The following is a 16,376-nucleotide window of genomic DNA, read 5'->3' on the forward strand; positions in this document are numbered from 1 at the left end:
AAACACATATAAAAGCTTTAACAACTCTCTAAAACATTCCGTTACACTCGATTCTTTTTGCACTCAAATCCGGACCTTAATTATTTCCAGTTTCCTTCGAGCTCGAGAAAAACCTACAGTAAAAGTGGAATAACTCTCTGCTCAGAATTCTAAATTTAATTATTCTTGAATAAAATTAAAGGTCTTTTTGTCCTCTTTCCAATTCAATAGGTTTCAGTCAAAAGGATGTTGGAGCCGCCAGTTATGACGATTTTACTCCGAGGTGCGCGGCTGTTCTAAAAATCCAGTTTTTTAGAATTTTTGAATTCCGGATTTAGGACCCCACTCCATGAATTATAGAACTCTTATAAGAAAATTCTCTTGAGAAAAAATTGTTTTTTCATAAGATAATAAACATAATGTGAAAGATTAAAAAGTTTTTATTTTTGAAAAAAAATTTTGAATTGAATTTCTTTTAAAAACTAGTTTGAATTTTGAAAAACCGTTTTAACTTTCAAAATTGATAATATTTTGTCATCCAAATCAAATAAGTTTTCAAAATTTTTTCAAAACTATATCTATATCATATATGTTAAAAATCTATATGCTCTTGAAAATTTGAGTGGGAGGTCTCATCGAAGACGAGCCGAAAAATAAAAGATGTGTAATCTCAAACTTTCAAGTGTTTAAGTGAGTTGAAGTTCGCACTTCCCTCATGCACTTTCCCAAATAAAAAATAGGAAAATGTCCGAATATGTACCTTGTGCCTTTATGCACTAATACTGTTCTTCCTTGAACATGAAGATCTAGTATTCCTTTCTAGAATTCCGCTCTATCGCTCTATAACTAGGAAATATGTTTCCGAACTTATTAGAGACAATGTACTTTTTCTAAAAACTAAGTGAGAGAGTTATAGTTGTTGTTTACAACCCACGATCCCCAACACTAATGAAAAGTGTAATTGTCGTAAGACTAAGAGTTACCCTCGTGGCCTTCTCTTAAATGAGAGTACTCAACGACGCTTTGCTCTGATCATTGCTCAATGAGCTACGTCCGAGAGTTAGACAATGAGACAAGGCCTCCCTTCGTTGGATTGTTTTTCAAAGTAGATCTCTTAGACTAAGTAGATGGTTACACACTTAGACTCCATCCCTAGTAATCCTCCCTCGAGGCCCTGCGAAAGGATGTAAGTGATCAAACTTTTTTATAAGGTGGCTAGTCAAATATGATGTATTGACATCTTGGCTATGCATTAATGATGAGTCATTTAGTTATGAAAGGAGACTCGTTGCGGCCTTCCCTCGAAGTAGTAAAGTGTCATTTTGTTCATAACACTTTTGAATTTTTCTTGTCTTGTTCATCCTAAAAACTATAACAAACTTAAATCCTAAACCGAAAGACTAATTATAAACTAGTTTCAACTTAACTTCAGCAAGATGTCTCTCAAGCCTCTCTCAATCATCATTTCCTCAAACAAACTCGAAACCGAAAACTACTTTGTTTGGAAACGTAACCTCGACACAATACATACCATTAACAAGCACAAATGGGTACTCACCACCCCGTGTCCTCCTCAAACGAATGATGATTCGACTCAAGAGGACAAAGACGCCTTGGTGGCTTGGCTTCGATCAGATGAGATTGCGAGATGCTATATCTTAGCATCAATGAACAATGTGTTGCAACAACAACATTGTGACATCCAGACTGCCGCCGACATGCTCTACAATCTCCATGAGATGTTTGGAGGGCAAGGGCGTCAAGCAAGGCAACAAGCAGTCTGACAGTTTATGACTGTTGCATGAAGGCTGGGACTCCTGTCAGAGACCTTATGATACTGATCATTAGTTATCTAAATGAAATGGAAATTCTAGGATCTGAGATTGATGGGAAGAATATCATAGATATGATCTTAGAAACTCTCCCTGAGTCTCTTGATACCTTCAAGCTGAACTACTCCATGAATAAGCTAGAGTACACTGTTACCGAGCTTGCTTCACACTGCTGAAGGTCTCACTAAGAGAAAGAGGAATCATGAAGAGGCACATGCTACTGTGCACAAAGCATCCACCTCTAGATCTAAGAAGAGACCTCACAAGGCTAAGAAGAAGAACTATCCAGCCTACCTCAAAGCAAAGGAACATAGTATTGTACTAATTACCGAAGCATGCTTAGTAGCTGAAAATGTATCAACATGGATTCTTGATTCCGCTGCTACTAGCCATATTTGTTGTTCCTAAACTGGTTTCAAGAAAACCAAAAGCTTAGAGGAAGGTGATTTCTGCTTCAAATAGGGTGATGGGAGCTTGGTGTCTGTGAAGGCTGTGGGATCTGTGATGCTGTCTTTTGAAGACCGCACTTTGAATTTGAATAATATTTATTTCGTTGCTTCCTTTGGGAAGAACATAATATCTGTTGCTCGTCTTTGTGAGCAAGATTATTGTTTAAAGTTCATTAAGAATGGAATTTGTATTTCGTTTTCTGATAATTCTTTTGTCACCGATGCATGTATGAAGAATGCTCTTTTCTACATCTATCCCACTCAGCCTTCTCTATTAGACACTAAAATAGATAATGATCTAGTTAGGGAGCCAAAGAGGATCAAACTTTATGATTCCTCCAATCTAACAAACTCAACATATCTCTGGCACTTAAGACTTGGTCATATTGGTCTAGACAGGACTAAGAGCTTGTGAGGGACGGTTCTCTCTAAGCCTCTGAAATAGGTTCGCTACCTACTTATGAATCTTGCATAGAATGAAAAATGACTAAGCGACCTTTCTCCGATAAAGGTCGTGTTGGAATCGATCTAGGGTTTGAGAAAATAATTAACGCTTCGGTAAGCGGCGGAATTTTAAAAATTTTCTTTTACAAGTAAAACAGTTTTTACTAACCTAGACAAGTGCAAGTACATGTAATTAAAAACCAATATGAGCTAAGAGTTTACTAACCTTTCTTGAAGCTTGAACTTTGAATAAGCTTTTGGAAAGTTCGCAACGCTCGTCTCCCCTCGCAGCACGTCTCTCTTTCTTTCCTCGGCACCTCGAGCAACCACGAAAGTTTCTATCACTAAATCACTCGAAAAGAAGGAATCAGTGAGTGGGCACTTTTAAACGATACGACTTAAGAACTAGTCTCGAAGTCGCAGAGCTAAACACTAGGTCGAGTGAGGACCTAGGTGCCAAGACAAGAAAAAATCGAAAATAAACTAAAGAGAGAGAGAGAGAGGAAGGGGCGGCCAAGTCTAGAGAGAGAAGCTCTCAATCTCTAAAACTTTGGATGATTCAATTGTGAGGAAATGAGGCTCCTATTTATAGGAGAGGCTTTACCTTCAATAAGGTAGTTTCCTCTTCTATAGAATATCACATATTCATGAGCAAATATTGCCTCTTTCCCACTTGAGAAACTCGGCCAAACAAGGCTTCTAGAAGCCTTGATTTGTTTCCAATTTTGTTCATGGCTTGCCTTTTCTCTCAACATGGCCGATTACCCTAGTGCATCTACATGCAAATTTGTTTCCTCTTTTTATTTTGGCAAGTATCTAAATACATTTATGCACAAAATAAACTCCCTTTCTTTCTTAGGGTTGGGCGCCCAAGGCCTTCTAGAAAAGGCTTCTAGAAGCTTTTCCATTTGTTCATGACAACATGAAAAAGGCCCATTAAGAATTTTCAATAAAATTCTTATGAAATGAAATTAATTCACAAGGCCCAATAATCAAGTTATGGCCGAGTGACATTAAGTCATCAAATGAACTTGTCAAAAAATTTATTGACATTCATTTCATCATATGTCTCAAAAGACAAAAATACCCTTTTAACTATTTTCGTTCTTGTTTTGACTTAGCTTCCAGTTTAACTATTCCTATCGATGTGATTCCTGACAGTAACCTCATGGACCCAAATGAACAAAGCTTGAGCTAAACACTTGGACTCAAAAGTTCACAAGCCTTTTCCAAGTTTAGCTTAATGCCAACTGACTCCACTAAAGAGCTGACACTGAAAATCTCTCGGTTCAAATGAATTTATTTTCTACTCAAGAATTCGACCTAATTATGATGAGCGGATCCACTGAATATTATCTATGTTTACCCTTCATGAATGTCATCAGCTAGTCGGGATTTACTAAATTACCATTTTACCCTTCTAGCTGTTATTTCCTCAACTCCTTTGTTGCTTGTGAATAAGTTAGAAACAATGTATTGACGAGGAGCTAACAAGTCACATTGTTTCATCCAAAAAGAGTCAGGACTCAATTTGGACACTGGCCAGTTCATTTATTCACACTCCAAGGAACAAAGCATGAGGTGACATACATTGCATTTCAGCAATCTTGTACATGAATTCCATATCTATGAGAACTTCACAAAGTTACTCATGACAGACTCACAACTTAGTACTTCACCAATAGGCCTTGTTCGGAATCACATAGTGAGTCCGAACTTTGACTTTCTCAAATGACAATACTAAGGTGTGAAATGGCATGTCTCATTTCAGGATTAAGGTAAGCATGATGCAATTCATACATAGTGACTTCGAGACATAAGAGGTTAAATGGTTTGTTCTTATATTGTCTCTAGAAGTGGACTGGTCAATTCAGTACCTTCGGAAGATACCTAGAAGAACTATAGAGTCCCCAACTCTCAATGCCTCATAACCAGACATCATAGATTCTTCTAACAATCATACTGAGGTCAATAGTCCTTTGACCCTAAGATTGCGAACATATCGTTTTAAGCAAACTACGAAGAGTTTGTTCATGCAAATCTACATTTGTCTCTTCGTAAGTTGTTAAGTTTGTTTATGGACTAAAAGACTAAGGTTTTATCATAAAGCTTCAAACAAAGAAGATTGAATGAACGTTTCAACTTTTTATTAATGAATAAGCAATTACAAGCAAGAGTCTTCGTAAGACTATATGACATCAAATGTACATAAATAGACACTACTACTCTTCTTGTGGGCACCATTGACAACAGGTCGAAGAGCCACTGAGTTGCTGGAACTAGTACATTCTGATGTATGTTAACAAAGTCTGGAAACTTGTAAACCTTCCCGAAGGGATTAATCCCGTAGGGTGTAAGTGGATATACAAGAAGAAAAGGGGTCCGGATGGGAATGTCGAGACGTTCAAAGCATGACTAGTGGCTAAGGATTACACCCAAAAAGAAGGGATTGACTATGAAGAAACCTTCTCGCCAGTCGCGATGCTTAAATCCATCTGCATACTTCTATCCATAGCTGCAGCTCTCGACTATGAGATCTGGCAAATGGATGTTAAGACTGCTTTCCTGAATGGCAATCTTGACGAGCGCATTTATATGGCTCAACCAGACAGTTTCGTGGAAGAAGGTCAAGAGACCAAGGTTTGTGAGTTGCTTAAGTCCATTTATGGATTAAAGCAAGCATCTAGGTCATGGAATACTAGATTCGATGAAACTATGAAGAGCTTCGGCTTTGAGCAGTCAATAGATGAGCCGTGTGTTTACAAGTTAATACACGAAGGTAAAGTTGTGTTTCTGATACTATATGTCGATGATATATTACTCATAGGTAATGATGTGGGTAACTTATCTGAGGTTATGGTCTGGCTGGTAAAGCAATTCGATATGAAGGATCTAGGAGAACTTTCGTGGTTACTCGAGTTCCCGAAGAACGAAGAAAGACGAGCTGCGTGGGGAGACGAGCGATTCAAGTTCCACAAGATTGTCAACGATCTAGCTTCATAAAGGTTAGTAAACGTGTAATCGCTTTTAGATAGTTTAAATAATAACATGTGCTTGCTCTTTGTCTAGGTTAGTAAAATCGTTTTACTTGTTTAAAAGAAAAAAAAAATTTCCGCCGCTTGCTAGAAGCGTTAAATCTTTTCTTAACCCTAGATCAATTCCAACATAGCCATGGCAGCTTCCTCCATAACGTCTTCGCTCAGGGATTCCCCTCGCGCCTGAGCTTGTCGTCCTATATTAGCTACCCGATCTACGATGCGGGCTTGCATACAATAGTAACAAAATTAATTACATTAATTGAAAACATGAAGCGTTATTGAAAATTAAATTAAACTTACATAGTATTGTCCATCAGCAGGTGTAGTCCATTCCCCGTGATGGAATCTCTCCCACTCAACTAGCAGACTGAGCATCAAACCATTAGCCTGCCTCTGCAAAAGTAGATAACGAATTAGTATACTTCTTAAATAAGTTGAACTAGTTATATTTTAATTTAAACTTATGTTCATCCATCGATAGTAAGAAAATGTTAACGTCCTTTATCAACTTTATGTGGTCTTATATGCTTGGTTGGCTTTTCTTTGTTGAGACTTTTTTTTGCAAAATAATATCATTACAAGATAGAAAACTGACCAAGTAGAGGTATGCGCTTGCATTTCATGGATCCTCTATAATCAATCAGACACGTCTTTGATAAACTTTTTTTTATCAAAGATGTTTCACATTGAGCAAGAGGATCCGAGAAATGCAAGTGCAAACCTCCTCTTAGTCAGTTTTCTAACTTGTAACATTATTATTTGCATAATATGAACGATAATTGTTACCTTGAAGTTCTCGGTCTCCATCCTATCAATGCAAGTTGTCCACTTATCGACAGTCAATGCCTTTGGCTTGTTATCCAATGCCACATCTCATTTTCCGCCACACAAATTCTTGAATCGAGAACTGTATTTTGTCTTTCCGTCATGAAAACACTTCTTTGCATCCTGGACAATAGTTGTATCAATGAGAGCATGATAACAATCGGCCTGCCGAAACTCCCCAGTCTTCACGTCCTCGAACACAAAGTCAAACTCTGGGTGAAGGCCAGACAAAATTGCCGGTTGTTGTTACGGCGTAACACATTCCACGATGGAGTGACGGGAGAAATATGTGCTCATACCAGGCCCCCCAAAACTGTTGGAAAATGTGCCAATCTTCCACCCTTCTTCACCCTCTCGTCTTGCAATGCCCTCTTCTTGGGCTGATAAAATTGTCGTAAAACCGCGGATCACCGCCTCCATTACCTAAGTTTGTGGATATACTGTATTTGAAAAAAAAATTAGAAAGTGTTCCTAGTATAAAACTTAGTTAAAATTAAATATAAAACAATAAAAGTCACACTATTAATATAACTTAGATAAAAGTAAATGTAAAACAATTAAAACATTACTCAATAGTCATCATCGCATATAAAGTCATTCTCTTCTATCTCAATATCGCAATATCGTCATCAACATTGTCTCGAACAAAATGAGATACATCTTCCTCATGTTCGTCGTCGTCTATAAAATCAGCTGGTTCATCTTCACTATCGTCACTCATAAGAGTTGCTTCACAATTATTGTGACGATGAGATAGAAGTTCGAAGTCATTCTGTTGTACTGATAATCAACCTATAGCCAAAGATGAGGCGTCGATGTCAGGCAAATTCAACACAAATTGATTATTAGAATTGACAATATTCTATTCCCCATCATCAACATTACGACGGTCGTTCAAGTAGAAGACTTGTTTCACTTGAGTCACAAGTATAAATGGCTCAATGATAGAGCCTTCTGGTTTAGCTCTATTTCTCACAAAATTCTTTAATGTTCCCAATTATCTCTCGACTGGGTACATCCATCTCATAAGGTTCTCAACGACCACATCTTGTGCTTTCTTGAGATCTTCCACTCGTAAGGTTCTGGTGCACACGAGCTTAAAAATGTTACCCAACTCTACGATAGTCTCCTGAATTTGCTTGGGGACATTAGGTCCGATACCCACAGCCAGCAACCTTTGCAAGATAACGTGAAGGTCATGGGTCTTCAACCTTGTCACCTTCCCATCACTAGTGAAATTTTTCTTTAAATTTCCAGCAAGTTTCTTCCTTTGCATCGAATTTCTTCCTTTGCATCGATTTCAGAACGTATGAAGCTTGAGGTTTGAACCAGCTATTCTCACATTTCTCCAGCTGTAAAGAAGACTTGATTTTCAAGTCTTCCAAATCCCGTACCACTTTCTCAGTGTCCTTATCCTTCCCATCAATGTTAAGCAATGTCCCGAGTAAATAGTCGCAAAAATTCTTCTCTCTGTGGATCACATCCAAGTTGTGCTTTAACTTCAACTCTGACCAGTATGGAAACTCATAGAAGATACTTTTCTTGGTCCAATTTAGTTCGCTCTCGCTTCACTTTCGTTAAGGACCTCGAGAGTGCTAGCCTAGTGTCGTATCGGGAATATCGTTAGCTGTTCGATTATCTGACTCGTGATCAACCTCTTTGGAGGTCTCTTTTTCTCGACGTGCATTTTGTAGTGACCATTGCACTTTCTCATCCGGTGAGAAGCTGGCAAGTACCGACAATGGTTGTAATACAGGACTCTGTTTCCGATAGGAAACGCTTGCGTGTCTAAGGTGCACGTGGGGCACGCAAGATACCCTTGTCTACTCCATCCCGATAAACTGCCCCGTGCCGGAAAATCATTGAAAGAATTCATTATTATCGGCCCCATATTGCAATCTGACGCCTTTTGTCCATAACCCTTTTAGTTCCTCAACAACTGACTACAAGAACACATCAATGTCTTTTCCAGGCGACTTCGGGCCCAGAATCATAATCATCAACATCAAATACTTAGACTTCATGCAAAGCCATGGTGGCAAATTATACGCGGTCAACACCACCGGCCACATGTTGTACGATAAACTCATTTACTCAAAAGGGTTGAAGCCATCAGCAGTAAGTCAAGTCGAATGTTCCTCAGCTCCGCACCAAAGTCCGAATACGTCTCGTCTAGGTTTTCCCTCATCTTCCAATCGGCAGGATGTTGTAGAATGCCTTCCTCACACTCGTTCCTTCTCATGCCACTACATTTCGATAAACGTGTGTCGAGATGCGTACAACCGCTTGAGCCGATCTTTCAGGGAGAATTTCTGCAAAATTTTACGAGGTACATTCTTCCTAACTACCCATCTACTTTCATCGGAGATGGGGAAAACGCCAGCGGTTTACAATCCATTCCAAAACAAGACAGAATCATTTGCGAGCACATTGATCATCTCGTAGCCCATGCCCAACCGCTTCAACTTCGCCTTCGCCTTGTAGTGCTTCTCTGAAATTCTGTTTCTAGTAGGATGCGAATTCCCCAAAACCTGCAACAATTCATTGAACAACTTGTTCGTCCAGTGATTCGTGACATGTGCATCGACAAAACCAAGAACTACGAAAACTCCTTGCAACCAGGGTAAAACTATGCTTTCAACTCGGCAAAGAGATTCTCAATCTGATTTTCTATGCGCACTTCATTCGGTGTCGGGTCGACAAAATCATCATAATCGCCGTGATTCATGATATCGCGAATGACGTCGTGTAATCCGCTTACGTCTTGCTCATTTTCAACAGCTGCTTCTTCTTCAGCAACGATGGCTTGTTATGGCTTGCCGTGGTGATACCAGTGTGTAGTACAGAATAAATCCATTAGATAAAAGATGCACCCGAACAACTCCTATATGTTGATAAATTACGTTATTGTAACTACGACATGGACACTTGACTTTGCCATCACTATTAAGTTGAAAACGTGTCGTACAGATAAACTCATTCAGGCCAGACTGATACTGAAGACTCATTCGGTCATGCTTAGTAATCCAATCTCTACTTGTATTTGACATAACGCTGAATGTTGGGAAATCGAATTTTAGAAAGTTTTCTTATAAATAAAGAACTTTGAAAGATAACGAGCCCGAAACTGGACATTACTTTTTGATGGAATTGATCTAGGGTTTAAGAAAAAGTTTAACGCATCGGGTAAGCGGCGGAATTTTAAAAATTTTCTTTTGACAAGTAAAACAATTTTACTAACCTAGACAAAGAGCAAGTACACGTAAATAAAAACTATTATGAGCATGATAAATTTACTAACCTTTTTAGAAGCATGAACGCTGATGAGCCTTCGGAAGGTTGAAAATGTTCGTCTCCCTCACAGCACGTCTCTCTTCTTTCCTCGCCAACTCGAGCAACCACGAAAGTTTCTATCACTATAATCACTCGAGCTAATCACTTGGACTCAAAAGTTCACAAACCTTTTCCAAGTTTAGCTTAATGTCAACTGACTCCACTAAAGAGTTGACACTGAAAATCTCTCGGTTCAAATGAATTTATTTTCTACTCAAGAATACAACCTAATTGTAATGAGTGGATCCACAGAATATTATCAATGTTTACCCTTCATGAATATCATCAGCTAGTCGGGATTTACAAAATTACCATTTTACCCTTCTAGCTGTTATTTCCTCAACTCCTTTGTCGCTTGTGAATCAGTTAGAAACAATGTATTGACGAGGAGCTAACAAGTCACATTGTTTCATCCAAAAGAGTCAAGACTCAATTTGACTCTGGCCAGTTCATTTATTCACATTCGAAGGAACAAAGCATGATGTGATATACATTGCATTTCACCAATCTTGTACATGAATTCCATATCTATGAGAACTTCGCAAAGTTACTCATGAAATCTTCACAACTTAGTACTTCACAATTAGATCATGTTTAGAATCACATAGTGTGTCCGAACTCTGACTTTCTAAAATTAGAATACGTAAGCTGTGAAATGGCATGTCTCATTTTAGGATTAAGGTAAGCACGATGCAATTCATACGTAGTGACTTCGAGACATAAGAGGTTAAATGGTTTGTTCTTATTTTGTCTCTAGAAGTGCACTGGTCAATTCTGTACCTTCGGAAGATACCTAGAAGAACTATATAGAGTCTCCAACTCTCAATGCCCCATAACCAGACATCATAGATTCTCCTAACAATCATACTAAGGTCAATAGTCATTTGACCCTTAGATTGCGAATATATCGTTTTAAGCAAACTACGAAGAGTTTGTTCATGGAAATCTACATTTGTCTCTTCATAAGTTGTTAAGTTTGTTTATGGACTAAAGACTAATGTTTTATCATAAAGCTTCAAACAGACAAGGAAGAATGAATGAACGTTTCAACTTTTTATTAATGAATAAGCAATTACAAGCAAGAGTCTTTGTGAGACTTTATTACATCAAATGTACAAAATAAATACTACAAATCTTCTTGTGGGCACCATTGACAACACTTTTGAAGTTTGATGTCGGAATATTGGAAAAAGAGATATTTTCAATTACTTAATTAGAGATTTTCGCAGAGTTCTCCTAAAATATGGACAAACCAAAAATCTGGAACTTCATTATAAAACATATATACTAGCTAGAACTATCCTATTGAACAACTAAATCCTAAACCGAGCCTCAGTGGATTGGTTACATCAATATAACAATTCAAATGAATAGATTAAAACAAGTTAATCTTACAATTATAATTACAATATTAACTTAATTAATTGTAAATTACCTAACTAATTTATAACAATTTCAATATCTCTTTCAAATATCAAAATTAATTATCTACAAATTAATCAATTTTCTAATCAGTTAACTCAACATCCATTTGGCTACTTAATTAAACCTAACATATTTAACTACTTAATTAACCGAAAATTTAAAAATTAAACACAAAATCTAAATAACTAAATTTACTAATTAATTACCATATCAATTAACCTAAAATATTAAAGTAACTAATTATATATTCAACTAATTAGTTAATTAAATATGTACAACTAATTAACACATTAATAAACTAATTAGTTCATTAACCTAACAATTAACCTATCATATTAAACTAACTAACTAATTACATATTCAATTAATTAGATAGATATAATTAATTAACATAATATTAACCTTTGAATTAATTACATAAATAACTACATAACAAATTTATTTCCTAAAACTAACTACTAACCAAACTTAATTACCATAAATAACCACTAATTAATTACGTAGCTTCAACGACGGGGCTGCGAGGCACTACGCGGAGCGGGACAGAGAAAGAGAGAGTTAAAGAGAAAGACGGAGAGAGAGAGAGAGTTATAGAGCCTTACCGAGGTCGACGTGGTTGTGGCGTGGTCGGTGTGGTGGTGGCGTGGTCACGGTGGTCGCGGTGGTCGGGCTGAGGCATCCGTGGTGGTTGATGGTGGCGTGGTGATGGTGGTCGGCATAGTGGTGGCGTGGCTCGGTGGTGTGGATTGATCGGCGTGGTGGTGGGGTGGCTTGATGGCGTGGCTCGGTGGTTGGCGTGGTGGTGGCGTGGCTTCGTAGTCGGCGTGGTGGTGGTGCGGTCGGAGAAGAGAGAGAGAGAGAGAGAGAGAGAGAGAGAGAGAGAGAGAGAGAGAGAGAGAGAGAGAGAGAGAGAGAGAGAGAGCAGGAAGAGAGAGGCATAGATGAGAGATGTGAAATGATGATGAAGAAGAAGAAGAAGTCGTGCGATTTAATATGTGTGACCTAGATTAGATGCGACATTAGAAGGGATTAGTCGCTTCTAATTTCTTGCTCACACTAAAGGTCGTCGTTTTGTAAAAAAATTAAAAAAGTAGGCGGAGAAAACAACGAGTAAAAAATTTTAGATGTTTAGAAACGATTTGTCGCTTCTAAATTTAATATACCACAAAACGTCGTCATTTTTGTTAACATCTGAAAAGTTTGGCAAAAAAACCAAGAAAATTAAATTTTGAGAGATTGGAAGTGACATGTTGCTTCTAGTCGCTTTTAATTGACAAATGTCGCTTCTAATTAGAAGCGACTTGTCGCTTTTAGTTTCAAATGTCGCTTCTAAAAGTCATTTTTGTAATAGTGTATTCTTGAATCAATTATTTATTGTCATTATATAGGCTGATCGTACATTTAAAGACATAGGATTTCTTTCAATTCAGCATATAATCTTGCAAACTTACCTAAGAACAACTGAAGATTACTCGATTAGAATGCCGAGAAAAATATACAAACACATAAACTCGAAAAGAATAGCAACTCGTAAAATACCTTTGAGTTTGAGACCTCGATTATTCATGTTACATCAATAATATACCTTAAAGCCACACCTAAGAATGCTTAGGATCCATAGCTAGCGCGTATATTTGCGAGAGAGAGAGAGAGAGAGAGAGAGAGAGAGAGAGAGAGAGAGAGAGAGAGAGAGAGAGAGAGTTTTAATGAGGTACCTAGCTCCAAAAAATTAAGAAATTTGAATATCAATTACCGTTTTTAATTTATTTCGAACAAATTGAGTATAATTTAGTTGGCTTCACTTCACTTGTCACCTCATCAAAATAGCTATTTGATGAATTTTTTGAAACATTGGCTACAATCTAATTGCCAAATTTTATAATCTTGTTAAGAAATTTCATAGTCTTGTCATTTCTCATAGATAAACGTAATATTTTCTTAATATTTACCAAACATAATATGGTTCTAAAAGTTCGTCTCCTAATATATTTATAATATATATCTTCTATTTTATGGATTAGGCGCATGATTGGAATTTGGAACAATGGAATATGGGATTAGTTACAGCTTTCACGTGAAACCCAATAACAACTAACAACTCCTCTACACAAAAGTACTTACAAAATGCATCTAGATATACACTAAAAAGGAAATGAAAAATCAATTTTACACTAACTTACAAGGTAGCAATCTGTACTTAATTTAATGGAAACCGGGGTTTTAAGTAAGAAGAGAAGCTGATCATGAAATTTCATCGCATTTTCTTTTATCTATTAATTTGTCTAATTTATATGAAAATCTGAAATTTAGGGAAGAAATGACATTGAAAATATAAAATTATACTAACAACTTAATCTATCATTCGTTTAGTACTTTAGAAGATCGTAGGTATCTACTCAATTTATACTCTCAAGATTTTATTTTTATTTTCAATTTTTTAGAGCCAATTAAGCAACTAACGATTTGGTATAGCCTTGTCTAAGTCAAATGAAGTTAATTTAATCATAAACTTGTAACTCTAAAGTGTTCGGCCACCGTGCTAGCTTAATAAAAATGCACACAACTTCATATGTCGTTATTTAATTAATTGAAATTAAACAACCCAGAAGCTGAACAACCTGGCATTACCTCCAATGAAAACCAACTCTCAACGACTAATAATATACAAAAAAAAACATTTTCTCTCTTAATTTAAAGACTTGGCTAACGTATATCTATGCATATATATAGAACCCATTTCACAACAAAAAGATCCAAGTCATTACCAGTAATCTCTGCTGTGAATATCTAAAGTCAAAGCTAGCTAGCAAATATTGGAATGACAATGAAGGTGAGAACAATCGCGAGCTTTTTGGCTTGCATTGCCATTCTCATCGAGCTCGGAGCCGCAGTGGATCACACTGTTGGAGGCGCTACGTCTGGATGGGACACCAGCAACAACATTGCAGCGTGGGCTTCCGCTCAATCTTTCAAAGTCGGAGACAACCTTGGTCAGTACAAATTTTCATGTGCAATAATATGTGTATATATATATATATGTGTGTGTGTGTGTGTGTGTGTGTGTGTGTGTTTTAGTAATTTGATTTTGGTTCTGATTGGATCCAGTTTTCAACTACGGAGGAATGCACAACGTGATGGAAGTCTCCAAATCGGATTACGACATCTGTCAGGCGACCAACCCGATCACCTCGTGGAGCGACGGGAACACAAAGATTCCTCTCTCTTCTCCGGGAAAGAGATACTTCATCTGCGGCACTATGGGTCACTGCGGTATGGGAATGAAGCTCGCCGTCGATCCCTCTGCCACCACCGCCGCCGCTCCGCCTCCCAAACCCATCGCCGGAGTTCCTCCGACCGTTAAGTCTCCATCGCCAAAGGCCTCTGCTCCAACCACCGAGTCTCCATTGCCAGAGGGTTCTGCTCCGACCCCCGATTCTCCATTGCCGGAGGATGATGCTCCAACATCGTCGCCGATCGCTCCTTCCACTATGTCGCCGATCGCTCCTTCCACTATGTCGCCGATCGCTCCTTCCACTATGTCGCCGAGCACGACGCCCAGTGCTGCTGCGGCGAGAGGCGGTTTTCAGTTGGTTGGGGCGTTTTTTGCTGTTGGGTTGATTTTGGCGTTTTGATTGTGAACATGTCGTTTTGTTTCATGTTTTAGCCCGGATGATACATATAATATGAAAAATTTCAATTTATTGGGTGAATTAAATTGAGTATATTGAGTTATCAAGTTCTTGAGTTATCTGGTTTGTGTACATGAAAGCTAATCTCATTCTCTAAAAAAAAAAATTTGCCAGAGGATCTAGCAAATATATGCAATGGACTCACATTCATTTGTTAAGAAAAATTCATATGCAAATACTTATCCCATAATAAATTTCATTGGAACAATTAAACGACGATAGAAACCAACAAAACTGGCATTGAATTTCTTTTTAAAAAAACTCATATTGAAAAAAATTAGTTGTTCAACAATAAATATATTGCACAAGGTAATGAGAAAAAAGAACAAGTGAATTCGGAGAAGAAAAACTCGTCGGGTTGTCGATTTTGTCCAAAATCTTCCTTTTTTTTTTTTCTTTTTTAAGAAAAAGCTCTCAAATCTAGCTGAAAATTGTTCTAAAAACTTTAACCAAAGCAAAAGTGTGTTTTGGGTGCCTAATTTCGTGTATATAGATTTTAGGACAAATTCGGAACTATATTTTGGCCCTTAAATTAGATGTATAGGTAATAAAAAGGCTTCGAAAGCTGAGAATTAGCAAAAACAATGCATTTTAGCTAGAGACCCGAGGCGGGGTCGATCCGGAATTGAGCGCAATGCAGACTAGGGGAGTGCGGCGTGGTGGGATTTGGGTCGTTGCGCAACAATTTTGAATTTTTCATAACTTCTTGGTTTGATGTCCCCGGTATTTGCAATTAAATATGCGTTGGAAAGATAAGAGAAATCTTTATTCAATTATGGAAATGAAACATCTGAAATCGTCAATTAAAAATCTCAAAATCATGAAAAATTATGCGCATGTTTCTTGTTTTGCTCTAAATTGTGTAAAATGTCTTCGAATCCCCTTAAAATTGATTGAGTTGGTCGCTGAGACTAAGCCACCAAGGATAGCTTAAGCATCAAAAAATGGCTAAAGCGGCGTCTCTCCAGTCAAAAGCGCATTGGAAAGTTGCGTCCCTTCTCTAGCTGAGGCTGATATGCCACAATTAGTCACCCCTCCAGACGAGTGATCAAACTGCAAGGAGGAGCCGCTTCGTCGCTTAAGTCGCTGAGCCACCCAATGCCATTCCTTGTCAAGATAAGGGATTGCTTCATCTCCTACCAACCACGTCCCACGAGCCTCCAACCTTCCACGTCACACCTAGATGCTATTCACTCGGACCCGTTAGCCACCCAAATGAGGCACCTAGCCGCTCATCACTCTTAGCCGTTAATCACTCACATGCGCAAGACACTAAGCCACTCATCTCCTCACGTGCTTCTAATTCATTTTTTGATGACTTATAAGAAGCGGCTTATCGCTTCTAAGTCATTTGGAAGCGGA

The 16,376-nt window shown here is 37.9% G+C and overlaps 1 protein-coding gene across 1 annotated transcript; it reads left to right on the forward strand.

Moving 5' to 3' along the window:
• The first annotated feature begins 14,067 nt into the window (after positions 1-14,067).
• On the forward strand, positions 14,068-15,141 carry LOC149408009 (uclacyanin 1-like). Its single transcript, XM_089627967.1, has 2 exons — positions 14,068-14,315; positions 14,431-15,141. Exons 1-2 carry the CDS (start codon positions 14,144-14,146, stop codon positions 14,955-14,957), a joined length of 699 nt encoding a protein of 232 aa, XP_089484093.1. The 5' UTR covers positions 14,068-14,143; the 3' UTR covers positions 14,958-15,141.
• Positions 15,142-16,376: the final 1,235 nt, after the last annotated feature.

Source organism: Urtica dioica, chromosome 1, assembly GCF_054948205.1.
Source record: "Urtica dioica subsp. dioica isolate 48M chromosome 1, U.dioica_male_clone48M_v1_H2, whole genome shotgun sequence".
NCBI classification, from domain to species: domain Eukaryota; kingdom Viridiplantae; phylum Streptophyta; class Magnoliopsida; order Rosales; family Urticaceae; genus Urtica; species Urtica dioica.

Coding starts and splice junctions, on each gene's coding strand:
- LOC149408009 (XM_089627967.1), top strand. CDS start 14,144: ATGACAATGAAGGTGAGAACAATCGCGAGCTTTTTGGCTTGCATTGCC. Junction 14,316..14,430: donor CAAAGTCGGAGACAACCTTG/GTCAGTACAAAT, acceptor GATTGGATCCAG/TTTTCAACTACGGAGGAATG.